The 16242-nt window shown below is 44.0% G+C and overlaps 1 protein-coding gene across 1 annotated transcript; it reads right to left on the reverse strand.

Moving 5' to 3' along the window:
• Positions 1 to 3719: 3719 nt before the first annotated feature.
• Positions 3720 to 14773, reverse strand: PLD4 (phospholipase D family member 4; the record flags this gene model as incomplete). The annotated part of the gene is made up of 10 exons (XM_082486018.1): positions 3720 to 3928; positions 5278 to 5374; positions 6410 to 6575; positions 9108 to 9247; positions 9634 to 9834; positions 10009 to 10136; positions 10504 to 10624; positions 11988 to 12171; positions 12864 to 13072; positions 14714 to 14773. 10 exons carry the CDS (start codon positions 14771 to 14773, stop codon positions 3720 to 3722), a joined length of 1515 nt encoding a protein of 504 aa, XP_082342144.1.
• Between the last annotated feature and the right edge of the window lie 1469 nt (positions 14774 to 16242).

Below are 16242 nucleotides of genomic sequence, written 5' to 3' on the forward strand. Positions count from 1 at the left end.
TGGAAGGGACCTGCAATAATCATCGAGTCCAACTGCTTGACCACTTCAGGGCTGACCAAAAGTTAAAGCATGTTATTAAGGGCATTGTCCAAATGCCCCTTAACACTGACAGGCTTGGGGCATTGACCGCCTCTCTAGGCAGCCTGTTTCAGTGTTTGGCCACCCTCTTGGTAAATAAATATTTCCTAATGTCAAGTCTGAACCTCCCCTGACACAGCTTTGAACAGTTCCCACACATCCTATCACTGGACACCGGGCAGAAGAGATCAGCATCCCCCCTCTCCACATCCCCTCCTCAGGAAACTGCAGAAAGCAGAGGTCCAGAAGTCAGTGCCCATGACAGAAGAGATATCCTCCAGGGATTATGCAGATATTTATGACTGCCAAAAAATTAAGTGTACATTGATACAGCATGAATGGTAGATGACAAGTTTCCTCAGTACCTGGATGAAAGCAACAAAGATATGATTTCTCTGGAAAAACTGGGAAAGGAAAATCCTGAGTAATGGGGGAAAAAATTGAAAACAGATAATACTAAAGCTTTTGGAGCAAGCTGGTGTCTGATGTGTGAAGTCAGGTGACTTAGCAGTCCTGTCAGAGCTCATAAACCTATGGAGCCAGCTAGGTTCTGTCTTGCTGTCATCTGCACTGCTGTCAGCAGCACTGTAGCCACAAGGCACTGCATCAAACCAAGCGCTCTCAGAAGTGAGACTGCTGGGAGACCAGCGCAGCAGCTCTGCGTGAAAGCCTCTCGGGTAAAGCAGGAACGGTTCACTGAAGTTGTAGTCCATGTAACACAGGTACATGAGCTGATCAGAGGACAGTATCCAGGCTCAAGATCCAAACCAGCAACTTCTTCTAGACATGAATAAACCAATACTGAGAAAAATCTGAACTGACTGCAGCCAAACTAGAAAATCCATCTCAGGGTAATAAATAGATGCTAATGAATAGTACTGGAAGCCCCAGCTTACATTTGGTACAGTCCTTAACTTGAAAAAATCACAATTTAAATGAAAGAGACAAGAAACAAGTGGGTGGGTAAGGACTATTATTAATCCTGTTTCATAAATGGAAAAGTACTAAGAGAGCCAAAGTCTGGTTATGATCTACACCATATTACACCTTTGTAACAGAGAACAAACAAATGAAAGGGCCTAAAAAGTCTCACAAGAAACCAGGGAAATAAACTCAAGTTCCTCTCAGATCCAGTTCGTTGTCTTAATTGTAAATGCCTCCTTCATATGTGGAGGAAAACCAACACACGTGATGCCAGTGAAGAAAATAAAAGAGCACTCTCATAAGCATCAGTTTTTCCATTATAAGCTGAACCTTACCCCACACAAGTCTTACATTACCAGAAGAGAAGGCTCCCAACTTGCCCAGAAACTCTGTGCCACTGAACAACTTACGCAGCACTGTCAGATTTGAGCTCACAAGTAGAAAAAGAAGTTTTCTTATTCCTGCAATATCTAGCCCCCCCAAAACAGTGAAAACATAGCTTCGAGTGCCATCTAGAGGAGCACACTCCTCTCTAGGAAATAGTTTTGTCAGCTAAAGATGGAACTTTTCGAAAAGATTTTCAAACTGACCCACCATTCACATGTGCTCATTGCACTGAGAAAAACTGTCCTATGTCATTCTTGCATGCAAGTATTAATACAGTGCATGGTCAGATGTATTTGTTGGTACAGAATAATAAACCCATGAAATGGAGGTAGTGAAAACAAGCTGGGGAGGTTCTACTTTGCCAGAAATTTTAATTAGTGAATGGAAATCTTAAAATATTAAGCAGCCTCTAGAAAGGAAATAGGGGAGGAGAGTGCTAAAAGCACCTGCATCTTCCTCAATATGTTGGCACATCTATGAATGCTCACAGAAGTTCAGTGTTATCTGCCCCATCCCTGGAAACATTCAAGATCAGGTTGGACGCAGCTCTGAGCAACCTGATGTAGTTGAAGATGTCCCTGCACATTGCAGGGATGTTGGACTAGATGACCTTTAAATGTCCCTTCCAGCTCAAACCATTCTACCATTCTATGATTCCATGATTCTGGGATTCTATGATTCTGTAAATGTAACTACATGTCTTAAAAATCTGCCTTAATAACAACAAGCATTGATTTGTAATGATGGATAAAACAATCCAAAGAAGCTTGGAAGCTGGAAGAGACAGCTAAGGAGCAGCCTGGAAACCAAAAATAGGAAAATTTGTTCAGATCACCTCCAAAAGACCTCATGGGGAAGGGGCCTTATTTGTGTTGGGACTTGTGTGTATTCACAAAGATATAAATTGATCCACACACAGATGATCACATCAAGTCCCTTTGTCATTCTCAGGCCAGGGCAGGGATTCAAAAGCAGGAAAAAGCTTCCTCTGGAGGATGGGGAGATTGCACCATGATGGGGAAGCCTGTACTCCTGCTACCCAGGGCTGTGCCCGTGGCAAGAGAGATGACCTCAGAGCCAAAATGCAACGGAATGAGGCCCTGCCAGGACGGGAGTGAAGTCACGAGCTGCCACACGCCTTTCGAAGCTGGAGAGGTCTACTGCGCTTTCACAGCTCAGAGCCAGAGCGCCAGGACAGGGGGTTTGCCCGACCCGTCCGTGGAGCCGTGCTCTGGGCTTTTACCTTGGGCTCTTTCACCTCTGCTGTACATCAGTCCCAAAGCAAAAAAGTCTACTTTGCGACTCCTTTTCCAGTGTCAGGCAAAGGTGTTTGGCACTGGCAAGGGTCACAGAGCCCCAGCCCCGTGTCACTCACACCCCTCCACGACTGGAGCACGTGCCCTGCTTTCCTTTTCTGTCCCTTCTGAGAGCCACCCAGGGGAGAGCTGCTGCAGAGTGGCAGATAAGGACATAAGGCACCAGATGGCTCAGGTTTACGGTCCCTGTGTGATTACAGAAGAAAAGGCAGCCCAGAGAGACAACGCTGGTCAGGCCCAGCACCAGAACAGCCCTAAAGGAGCAAAGAGGCTCTCCAGGAACTGCCCACAGTGCGGGTACGATGCCTCTGCCACACCAGCGCTCGCACAGCAGCTTCGCCCCGCTCCCCCCATCCTGTTTGCTGCATGAAGCCAACGCACAGACGTCCAAACACCCTCAGACATGCAGAGGTCCAGGGCAGCTGAGCTGGAGGCTGGCCCCAGGATGGAAATCCCAGGCATTTAACTCTGGCAACTGCCTCAACACTTAAATACAGGTGTCCCCCTGTACCTCGAATTCCTAAATGGTTTTAAAAATCTGCCTTGACTGCTGTAGGTGATTACTTACATGGCTCAAACTTAAAGTGGCTAAGAGTTTATTAAAAAAAGCTTAAACACATGTAAGCAAAACCCGTTAATGGAACATTAAGGAAGAAACGCATCGCTTCCTAAGATAAAACAGCACAGCAATAATGATCTGCATCTCTAATGTATTAAGATCTGGTTGTATTTTCCATGTTTGCTTTAATATCAGGCAGCTTGTCATCTGACACTGTATACATTTCATTCACTCTGGGATGAGGTAATTACGCAAAAACGGAAATATCACACACTGACTAATGGTTTTGCAGATAGACTCAACTATGAGACGTTCTCATGTCATCAAAAAGTGTAGATGCCACGAGGAAGCGATTTCTCTGAAAAAGACAGAAAGAAGAAAGCTCCTTGTTTTGCACGGGGAACGAGATTCAAATATATTTTTGTTTGTATCTAAAATGTATATTTCAATTCACTTCAGAGTCCGCCCCTCCAGTTGCAATCTTTCTGTCCCTGCACATCTTCCAAATTCACTGCGTATTGGGAATTCCAGTCTCGCTCAAAAAGGTTTTTTAATTGTTCCTGGATAGGCAGTTGCCTTCCTTGCAGGTTGGTCCAATTCTGTTTGATAATTAGTCCCACGCCAGCTGTATTAATGAAGTAATCTTCTGACCAATTGGAAGTCCCTGTGCAATGGAAAAGTAGCTGATTAGAAAACATTCATTTCCCAGTGTTCTGTTTGATCTCTGTACTTGTTAAGTCCACATTGCCTGGCTTTGCTGATTTGCCGTACAACTGCAAATCTCATTAGGACCAATGGAGCAGCAAAAACCAGGTCACCTCCTTCTCATTCCAGACCTCAGCTTTCAGAAAATCACTATTAACTGCAACCCCGAAGCTTTATGACAGTCTGACTCCTTACAGCCTGTGCTGTAAGGAGATGCATGAATCCACTCATTACAAATATGGGAATAGAGTGCAACATTTGGGTATTAAGAGGGATAAAAGCCAGCGTTTGATACGTTTTACTGTGTTTAAAGAAAAAAAAAAAGTCCTTAATGGACTTAATTCTCTTTACTTGTTAAAGGAAAACAAAAGGAGAGACTGGACCCTTGATCAAGAAATCCTCAGGGGCTGTTCTGAGCTCAGCATGCAATGCCCACTTATAACCCAGGCAAAGCTGGGAATCCAGCTGTAGACATTGTCTAGGGCTCTCTCCAAAGCTGCCACAACTCAGAAAATCAAACACTGTGACAAAATACACATTTTGTCACTTAGCACGTCTCCTGGTGTTCGCCGTGGCCAGAAAAACCTGTCAGTTCCAGAAGGTGCTTAGGCATGAAAACAAATTATCTGCATATCTGTCTTCAAAAGACACCTCAGGAAGAAACAAGTTCTATTAAAGGCAATTGGAGCTGCAAGTCCTCAGCCCATGGGAAGATCGGGCTATTTGCTGGTTTGCATTGCTTGGAGGATGAGCTGACTGAAATGACAGAGCCCTTTCACATTCCCTTTGTTGAGGGATCCTAATAAAAGAGTGAAAAATAAACCCCATCCTGACTTTCAGGAATTGAGCAGCAATTGGCATTACTGCTTTCTCATTTCCTTTCCTAGAGTTCTGTTCGACAAGCAGTGCGTGGAATTAATTCCTCCCAGCAATTTCTTTTTATTAAAGCCCGATAATGTTATATGCTAGAGCATCAGCTATCACTGCATCATTCTGAGAGCACAGTCTGTGAAATTCCTACTGTGCTTGTCACAGGCTGTGCACTCAGACTTGTCATGCTCCGTTCTTAATGATTCACAATCATATGAAAGAATCTCCTACTGAACTTGACCCACATTATTTTCTCCCCTTCAAGTCTCTAATTCCTTACCCAGGGCAGACATTCTGATAAAGCCGTGTACTTTGATACGTTTATCTGCTTCACGTGGCAAAATGAGGTCTTTTTTTGATATTGCAGCCCATCCTATCTCAGTCTCAGTCCTATAGATCTGAAGATACTGGAAGCGTTTGGAATAATGGAATACATACCAATATAGGCTACTTTATCAGTGACCATATATTTGTTGTGATTCACTCTCCCATGAGGAATATTTGTGTGATTCAGAACTGGAACAATGAAGAGTTTCTGGAGGGAGAGAAATTAAAAACATAAATAGAAATACCAGGGTGAGGGACAGACTGAATAATTGGACAATGCAGATTTACTATATTTTCAAAGAACAGAAGGGTACAGAAAGAACAGAAGAGAGTATTCCACACGCTGTTATTAAATGTACCATAAAAGAGATTTTACTCTTATCCAAGAAAACTAACAAATAGTACTTCCAGTATACATAAAATTGGATAAGCAATTGAGATCAGATAAGGATAATGTTTGCTTCACAATGTTCCATTAGTGGCACAGCTATTATCATTATAGGGCAGACAATTAAATGCAGTTTTAGGCAGCTGTTTAATAGATCTGCATTTACCACTGATTGCTGCTCTTATTTTGTGCTAGAATGGGCTGATCACAGACACGAGGGGTACTGCAGGCAACAATAACGCCTAACTTTTGCTGTTAACTCTTACTAAAACCTGCATTTCTGTTCCTTTGAGGGTTTTTCTTTTTTTATTAAAACCATTCCTACTTACTTCTGTGACTCCTCTCTGTCATGGTAACTGCGTTACGTGGGGATCTCCCACACCACCCCCACCCGACTCGATGCGTTCCAGCCTCGTGCCTATGGCCTGTGTGTATGTAGTATTTAGTGTTCAAAAATGGGTCCATTTGTACAGGCAGTCAGCAGAGCTCTCAATTGTAAAAAACTGATAGCAATTAGACCCATTTAAGATACTCCATATAGGAAGAGGTCTATGAGAAGAGCAGTAAGTTGTCATACAAACTGTTAGTGTCATGGTGCTCAGCAAAAGCCACTGCCTGGATAAAGTTGCAAGTGCTGCAGCCAGGCATGTCCCTTGGTGTCACTAGTAGCTTCCAATTGCTGCTTCCTCAAAGGTTGTCTCGTAGGCCTTATTTTCTCAAGGACCTGAAATGGTCACTGCAACGATGGACAATCTGCTTCCCTAAAACCTGATGCTTGCACATGCTTAGACTCAAAAATCAGTGAGGGACCCATATTCTCAAGCTGTCTTTCCAAAATCAAGTTTCGTATCATACCACGTCAACACTGATGTGGGCATGTGGGTTGTTGAGAGCACGCAAGGACCTCAGATAGTAGAGCATGGCTGGGTCAGAGTGGGTCCAGCAGCTGACCAGAAGCCGGATTTGTACTCTGTAGTTGAAAGCTGCACGTCTGAGAGCATTGTCAATGGCTGGCCAGTACCTAGAGACAAGTAAGTGGGTACAAAGAGGAGCATTTTTGAAACAGTTCAGTAGAAAGCTATGGCAGTAAACTGAGAACACAAGTGATGGTGTGCACAGATGGGATCTCTGATGCCTAGTAAGAGGAGCGCTTGTACCTTCACTGGAGGTATAAATAGTATTTCTGCCTTCTACCCAGCCAGTTCTTTTCCCGGTTTGCTTTGAGACCTCTGAGCTCTGCCAAATTTGCTTGCAATTGATCAAAAAGTTTAAAACCGAGTATAGTGCATGTACAGAGATACGCACACAGCATGGTGCCATCATGCTTAATTCCTTAGGAAACTGAAAATAACAATAGCAACCCCAATGTAAAGCCAGATCATACAGGAAAACCTAAGAGCTATTTTGCAGACTGTGGCCATTTTAGGATCCTGGAGACTGTTTCTAGTGTCCGCAGCGGTCCTGTGCCATCAGCCAGCGTGGACAGGCTCTATCCTTCCCCATCGGTCTTTGTCCTCTTTAGTGTGCCGTGTGCCCCCGAGGTAACAAACGCAATTGTGCTCTCGTGAACACGGGGCTGTCTGTTTTCCTGACATTTATGTTGGCAGTAGCTTAAGGGAAAAAATTTTCCCTAATCCTTCACCCAACTACACAACACTAAGAAATGGACAATGTACATCCCAGCTCCAGACACCCATGGAGCATTTTCATTCCGTAGATCCTAACGAATGCTGCACGGAGGAAGACAAGCATCTTTATTACAGATTGGAGGACTGATACAGAGAGAGGTCCGGCACTCATTCACAGTCCCATGAGCAATGATGAATTAATTTGCCTAACTTATTCATTTTGGTCTTATGTACAAAGGCCTGAATTCTCAAATCCTCCCTTGCACATCATTCCATCGAGATCGACAGACCGGACGTGTGCTTTCAGGCTCAGGCTGACTCAAAGATCCTGAAAAACTTGGGAAAACATGTTATTTAGAAATGCTATATTTGAACAGCTTTCATTTTTTAAAATATATTGGTTTCTAGTTGATTAACACTCAGGCATTAAGACAGCAGCTTTGTTCCCTCTGCCTCAGCTGCTGGAGGAACCTAACCTGAACTAATCAGCCTCAATTCATTACACTACAGCTGGTTGCTGTGGAGATAGCCCGAGGCCCCGCACCGCTTTCCCTAGGCCTTTCAAACTCTTGTTTGCTTCAGATCAGGCCCTAGGTGTCACAAATGGTGGATTAAGGCTTCAGATGAAGAATGAGGAGTATTAACAGACTCATTCCTAAGGGGAAAAAGAGACTTTCTGTGAACCTATTCTTAGCTAAAAGCAGGAGATGAGAAATCCAGAGATTCAACCGTACAACATAGAAACCGAAAATTCTTTAAGCTGTTTGATTTACAAAAAATATCCTCCAAGTAGAAGCTAGTCTTTGAGATTCTGTTTCAAGGACAGTGGAACTACCTTCGTCTGTCTATTATCCTACACCCTTCCTGCTAACACACACATGCCCAGCTGAACAACAGAGGATTTAGAGTCATGCCAGAGGACATGATGCATGGTGGAATTGTGGCTAAATGGCAATCTAGAGCTCACCCTATTCTTTACAAGCCACGTTGTACACAATTATTTTGCTTGAACTTCTTTCTCAGTCAGATTATTTAGATGATTGGAAAACTCAGAAATGTTATAAGCAGATAATACTCAGAGCACTTGGTTGCATGTAAACATCCTAATTCAAGCGTATCTAAGAGGATTTGGAGTCTTAGTTGTTGCCCCATGACTAACTTTCTGCGTTACTCAGATTTGAGTTGTTCAGAGTCTGCATAATTTTGCTGTGACCTTGGGCAGCCCACTGGGACCATGGCAGTGGTCCACCACACACAATTTGATCCCTCCGGATCACCACTACCACCTTCTCTTTGAGAGCTGCTGCAGCACGCACCCAGCATTTTTCAGGAACTTGGATGCCCCTAGATGGAATTATAAAAAAAGGAAAATAAAAGCCCGGAAGTTTCTTTTAGAGGCTGTTTCAGCTACGATTGCAGAGGTCAGCAAGGACAGTTAAGAATCGGCCTCTAAACTATGGGTCAAGTAGGTCAAACAGGCAACAAAGGTGGAAGTCAAGAGTCTTCAGAAGTAAAGAATAGAAAGAGAGAATCAGGAGCAGAAGCAGGGAGCAAAACAGTATTTTCTTTGAAAAGTCTGATGTCGGATATATTTCTGCTGTTCCCATTCCTCTCTCTATTCATAAAGCTGCTCTGTTGCCTTTTGAAGGCAGCTGTACCTGACTGTCCCTCGTTTGGCACTTCACAGTTTTCTTGCTGTGTGAAGGGCACAGGAGGCTGCTCTAAAACACGAGAAAGGCACACGGGAGGTATTGGATCCCACCCTTCCTGTGGCATCAGTATTTACACAGTCCGCAAGACAGTCACGAATGCAAAGCAAAGCCTCAGTTCTCTCCACTGAATATTTTCATTGCAGCAGGAGGGGAATAGTACATTTTGCCTTTAAATAGTGCAGTCAGCTGGTTTGCTCAGGTTTAAAATTGTACCTTTCTGGATGAACGAAGCGGCTGGTAGGGAAATATTCCATTACAGAAACATAGACAAATTTCTGTGCCTCATTGATAATACTGATTATAGCAAAGAGGTCATGGGTGCGACCTTCTGGACAAAATGCTGCAGGAGAAGCCTGTAAAGAAGAAAACACATCAGTGATTTCATCCTTTTTCTGTCAGACTGTGATTCATTTATATTCAGATCTGTTCAGTGTTCACTACAATAGCATGAAGTATTTGAGGTGGACCACTATCGTTCCTCATGCCTTCCATGTCCTGATGGGTCAGGTACTTATTAATTTATTGAGCCCACAGGTGATTAAAGGAGACCTGTACCCCATCCTTGCCATCCTACCTGATAGCCCAAGCTGGGTCAACCATTTTTCCTTGAGTTGTTCCAGAAAAACCTGTTGAATTACCCAACTGGAGCACAAGTAACTGAGGACCGCTAAATAAACTGTTCTGGCCAACGTTTAAACATAGTTTACAGTCTATCTTGTTACTTTTAAACTATACTTACAGAAAAATAGGCTTTTGTCAGGGTTCCATTAAATTTTATTTCCAGAGGCCGATGCTTGTTAATGTGGGTAGAATAATTAAGAGGCCAAGGGAATGGGATGGTAGCATTAGCATGTCCAAGATCCCAGTAAGTACTAAATGTTTTCCAGAGGTCTTTGGCCAAGCAGCTGCAGTTGTATATCACAGCACCAAACTCCTTCACCTGCAAAGACACCAAGCTATGTCACAACCCCAGGAAGAGCCACCCCCACCTCCAGGGCTTTCTTTGCTGTTTCTCCCACTCAGTCAATATTTTACATCGTTATGATTTTCTTCTGTTATGTTCTAGGACGTGAATTTCCCCTCAGATTTTTGAATATGCAGCAGCAGAGCTTACCTGAGATAAAGATCTCCAGTCCATATTTGCACTACCAATATATATGTGTTTCATATCTACAATCCAGAATTTGCTATGCAACACTCCTCCTGCCAAATGTTCAAAATCGATCTTTTTTACATGAGCCCCTGAAGAAAGATGGGGAGGGGAAAAAGAGTTCAGATACAGCATGGCGACGGTAATCTACACGGCTCCCCTGACAGCCAGAACATGTCTGGATGTCTAATCCCGGCAACTGATAACAACTACCAAAATTCACAAGCGCTCATTCCTGGGAATACAATAACTTGCATATATATACAAAATGTGAACTTTCAGAAAAATCCTTAAGGGCATGACAACATACACAGAAATCATGAACTGGTGAATACGTAGCGCTTGTCCTGTGAACCCGTGTAAGCGCCATGCCAGAAACAGGCCTCGGACAACAGTTTCTCTCAGATGCCTTTTTGCAATACAGAAGTTCTGAGGACATCACTGAAGAGAGATAGTTACCTTTTTCTTCTAAAAGCTCAAGGTCAGTTGAATTTGTAGCCAAAGTTGGCACACTCGCTGCAACGTACAGAGAGATGTTCTCTGCAAGTAATCTCTCAAACCTCTTCAGAATATCTTCACCCTACATGGTACATTGTTTGTTATTTTTGATATTTTGTTATAGAACATTTAGTAAGATGTATGCAAGCACAGTGTTACCAACGGATGCTTCCTTTGAAGAACCCCAACACAAGGATGGTCAGAAATTTTACCTCTTTCAGGAGTGTTTCAAGTAGAGAAAAAGGGGAAAAAGATTTTGATGCACTGTATGAATCAAAGTTTATTCTCTATTGTTTAATGCTATTAAAGGCTTAAAAGTGTGACCACAAATGTCCCAGACTTCAGAGCTGAACACCCCAATGAATGCTGGATGCTGATGCTCAACAGATATACAGCGGCATTTCTTCCTGAGGATAAAAGTAACAGACTGTCCTACACTGAGCTGTCCCTTTAACAGAGACAGGGCTCAGCCTTACATCTGTGAAGGAAATGAGTCATCTCACAACACCAGAACCACCAGGGGAGGAAGACAAGGAGAGCAGTCCCAGGGAGCCCATGGGGACAATGAGGGAGGTGTGACAGGAGGGAGGCAGAGGCTTGGCCCACAGTAATCAACAGGCCAGGGTCTGGTCTATCAGCAAACAGCATGGTTCCTGCCACCCGACTGAACTCCTTACCTGCCTGACATAAGGTGGTCTTGGCCCTTCTGCTTTTCAGAACAGTCCCCCAGATCCTGTTCAGGATTGCCTGGGGGGGGTGCCAGCTGCCACAGGCTAAATGGGAGCCAAGAGGCAATTAAATGTGGTGGACGGTCGCAAGATGAGCCTGTGCCATGGCCTCTGTTATTTAGTTTTGGTGGTGGAGCCAGAGAGGCCCCGCAGGAAGCCTGGCTGCACAGGGTGCCCAGGAGGACAGCCCTGCAAAGGAGAATGAATGTCCTAAGCTGTTGTCCAACGGCATGGTTCAGGGACACCTGCAAAATGGGTGAATGCAGACACTGTGTCTGTACACAGGAGAAGCAGCCACTGAAGCAGTCAAAAGTCCAGCAGGCTTTGCTTCCTGACTCTTCCAGCTAGCCAGGGGGAACTGGCATGTTCACTTGTGTATCTGGGATCCTGTAGGCTCCTCAGCCATGCCACTGGCTGCCCCTACCAGAGGGTGACCGTCTGCAGGGTAAGCGAGCGTAGTTTTGAGGCTGACCTCTTGTTGCTCTTAAAATACAGCATAGAAATATTCAGAGACACGGACAGAGCCCGGATGGAGTCTAACTTGACTGGAGGAGGAAAGTTGGTGTGCTGCTTCAGACCAGCGTGGAAAACCTTTCTGGGTTTGTAGGAAGAGCCAAGCAATGTGTCTGGGAGACAGATCACACAGGCAATCTGCCACCTGCCAGATGTACACGAGACATACAACCATTGATGTGCTTGTCATAGATTTTCTCATACCTGCTTGGAAGATGAATCATTGACATTGATATCCTTCCCAGTGAGAGACCAATAGTAAGAAGCCACATGAATTTTTTCCTGGGCTATATCAAGGAGTCTCATCCAGGCTTGGTACAAGGGTTTGGCTGCAGTGCTATTTATCTCAAATGCCAAGTCATAAGGAACATTTTCCACAAGTTCAAAGCTGCAATGGCAATTGTGTATCGTGAAGCAAGTGGCTGTGACCCAAGCAAGAAACCATACACCTTTCAGGTTGTACAGTTGACCATTTGGACGTCAGCGTCAAAAGCAAACAAGCTGAGATGGACAAAGAAGTTGGGAGTACTGTCCATACCCAGTTTTTATAACCAAGCATATATCGTACATTGTCCTCCCAAATCCAGCAGAATGGATTCTCAGTAGCTGTTCTGAGCTTTTTATTTTACCATCCTAAAGAGGAGAAAAGTAACCCCCTGGGGCTCGATGTCACTTTGGTACCCTCTCCACCCTCTGCCAGGACAAGCCCCCACTGCTGCCTCCAGCTTCTGAAAGAAGGTGCGCTCAGCAGAGGCTGCTTTGCCCACTGGTCACTCTGCTGCCTCCCACCGCTGGCACAAAGGGAGGATGGCTGGAGGTGGTGGAGCAGCAACAGAGCTGTGCTAAATGTACAAGCACAGGATCAGCAGTGGAGCTGCAATACTGCCCCTACCACCCCTTGTAACAAGCAACTACTAATGACCCAATGCTTAAACAACACCCCCACTTTTTCCAAATTAGCAGTACTTTATCACTTACTATACAATGAGGAGAGAACAAAAGCCATGCTGATATTGTCAGCATTGTAACTATTTCTCCAACTGGTGACTATTTCTCTGTGTGCCGTTGGGCATAGCTTACCTGCAGGAATCATTTGACCTATTGGCGTCCTCCTCAATTATTGTGGTTCCTGGGAGATCTCCGTAAAGCCCTTCTTCCTCTTCTACCCCTTCATAAATGCTAACAACTGCTTCTTCTCCGTTGGGATCAACAATGCTGTCCACTTTCATGAAGTAAACAGCCATCAGGACAACAAGACCAAGTATCAAAATTGCCCCTAAGATTTGAAACTAGAACAGAATCCAAAGAAGAGAAGATTAAAGCGATCACCAAGTCAAGCTAATGGATGACTACCTGTTGCAGGTTAGTAAATCATAATCATTGAATAGTAGTTCTGCTTTCAGGTACTGGCAGACCGTATTCTTAGATACATCACTGAAAGTGAGGACCACGAGCTGTATAGGGGTTGGTTTACGTGCGGACCATGATTTTAGTTCTATTTTAATTTTTCCTGTGCCAACATATCAAAAACCTGTTTTTTCCCCAACCTTATGATTAGTCTGACATTTATTAGCTTTATTGTAGCACAAGACAAATGAGTGTTCAACAAAATTTCTACCAAAATCAAGACAAGGAAATCCATAACACAAGCTCAGCTGTGGAATCAAGCCCAGCACTGTCAAAAAGAGGAAGTTCATGAAGTCAGGGGAGAAAAAACAACTCTGGAAACATTAGAAGCAGAAGGAGACTTTATGGTTTCCGAGCATGTTCTGGTTTTGCCTTCTAAGTTAAAACTCACTTAAGTGAAACTACACAAATCTCATTTATCCACGTGGCGAGTGAATATTATTTCCTTGTCATTCTAGTGTGGTGAGTTAGATTCATTTCCCTTTTTTTCTACTTCCTTTTTTTTCCTGAACGTATATGAAAAAAAAAAAAAAATAGCCTGGCCACTTGGCACATCCAGATCTGGAGTCCAGCCACTCGCATCCTGCAACATTCAGCACCAGGCTCTATGTGTCGCCCTATATTAAGGAGGAAACGACAGCCACCAGTGCATCTCCATTTCCCCCCAACAATTACCCTGTCTGGCTCCCGATGGCAATTCTTGGGAACTGGGACCATCCACCACCCTGTGATTGACAACGTGCACTTCAGAGTTGAGTTTTTGAACCTCCAGGGAAGAAGAACTGAGTCTGGGAGTGGTCATGAAGCTGTAGCTATAAATGTGAGCTCCCAAAAGAGTATATGTGAAAATTGCGCAAAAACTAGTTGCCTCTGAAAGTATCTATTTCAGTTTCTATGTGGATGAAGTTTCTTGCTTTTCATTTTCTCTCCTTTTCTCAAGATCTACAGTGCTGCTATCAATTTCAGGCGGTGATTTGAATGAGAATAAATTTTTTTAACTGACTGTCTACTTAATTTTTTTTCCCTCTGGCTTGTTCTCCCTCTCATTGACAGCAAAAAAAAAAAACCCACCAATTTTTAACAGTTCTGCACTTCGTCCTGTGAACGCGATGGCAAGACTTAAATATCACACAGGTTTTGTAAGACATTTCTAAGGGAAGACATCTATTTTTATTAAGTCACATCTTGGCTGTCACCCTGATGTACACTGTGATGTCCAGGTGCTTTAGGCACGCCGGACAAATAAATAAATGCTGTGCTAATGGTGGAAGTGAGGCTGTTTGTATGACCCAGGTTTACTGTCCTGAGCCAGGGCTGCAGGATTACCTCTTGGCAAGGTTTGATCAGCCTACCGGATAAATCAATGAGGGTTTTGTCACTCACTTGTTAACAAATAGGATCGAAGCCTTCATGGATTTCTAAAACAGGCAATAAAATCATTCTTCTTAATCTTTTATTTCTTTTCAAAAATGTCAGTGCGATCTCAGCTCTTGTAAGCAAATGTAGTGTAACCCAATAATTACCGTTTTGACGTCTTTTTGATTGTTCATGCTTAATTTCATGTTGGAGGACTCATTCAACATCAGGGATGTTGTTAATGCTTTTTTCACAATCTGAAAAACAGAAATGTATGCAAGGGGAATAATAAAGCTTTAGGGCAACATTTGTATAAAGCCAGTTACAGACTAAAAGTGCAGGTTACTGCCATTGTTTTATATAATGCTCTGATATTTAAGTGCGGATCTGCGCAACATCCTCACTGTATTATGGGTCTTGAGTGACATTAACAGTCTCCAAAGTAAGAGATGGGTCCCTGCAGTTTTTCCCTGGCGCTGTCTACACACAAAAATCACTGCAGTAATTAATGTGTAAGCAACTGCATCCCTGCCTCTTCAAGTCATCCTTCAACACCCACTTTTGTCCTGTTGCAAGCTAACACATTTGCCAACAAGCTCATAATTAAGCTCAGAAGCTGTGGGTGACAGTGTATAGCATCAGTGCCATCCTGTCTATGACTCTATTGGGCTCCTGCTCTCTTCCTATGCATATGAGTTGTCTTCCATGCTAGTTTCTCTTCCAGAAGGGACTCTGTTAAGGGAACACGGACCAGGCTGAAATCTAAACTTCTCTTCTCCCCTGTTGCAACCATGACCCTGGGAAATAAATTAACTTCTTTTCCTCCTCACACAGTATCGCTCCTACTCTTTTGTTATCACCAGCAGAGGCAACCACAAGGGCAAATACCAAAATATGCCCAAACTCAAAGCAGATGGTAGGGCAGGGGCAGTTGGCCACTTGCCTATTTTGCCTTCTCAAAAGGTCAAACCAAAAACTTCACACATGCCCAATGGCTCATGAATCATCCCTGCGCTGGCAGAGGTGAATTTACCCCATAGAAGTCAGCTGTCATTTTTCATGCCCAGAAAAGAGAAGCACATCCTGGGGTATGGTAGATTTCAAAAAGTGCTACCAGATGATATCACCACCTGTCCAGTCCCCAAACTACCACTTCCTATCCCTGAGCCAGAGGGCGTTTGTAGCCTTGAGGATGAACGTGCTGTAATGGTATCAGATATGCAGTTAGTCTGTGGGTGGCCACACTCAAACAAGTTTTAGGTAGGAAGGATCCTGCCAGGCTTGTCCCATCCATCTTGCCATATGTTCACAGCTATTGTCACCTGAACTGGATGGGCTCATGGTGTCTGCCCTCCCACACCAGTAAGGCAGCATGGCCACAGATGTCCATGCTGCATCCGATTCCTGCCCACTCCACCTTTCTGTACAGTTTCTGTGACTGCATGGAACAGGCAGGAGTTGGACGCAGCATGGACATAATCCCAAAGGCTTCTGGTGGGACCCAACTCACAAGAACTAATGGGGCTGAACCAAAGAGGTGGAGGATGTCTTGGGAGACAAGGGAGTCTGAAGACAAGTGGGTCTGAAACAGTGATTTGGGGAACGCGGAGAGGGATGTAAAAAGAGAGGACCCAAGGCAAAAGAGCAGACCAGGGAGATTGAGAAAGGTGGAGAGAGAAGAAAAGGTAGGAACAGT

The sequence above is a fragment of the Vanellus vanellus genome (assembly GCF_965231255.1).
Source record: "Vanellus vanellus genome assembly, chromosome: 6".
Taxonomy (NCBI): Eukaryota; Metazoa; Chordata; class Aves; order Charadriiformes; family Charadriidae; genus Vanellus; species Vanellus vanellus.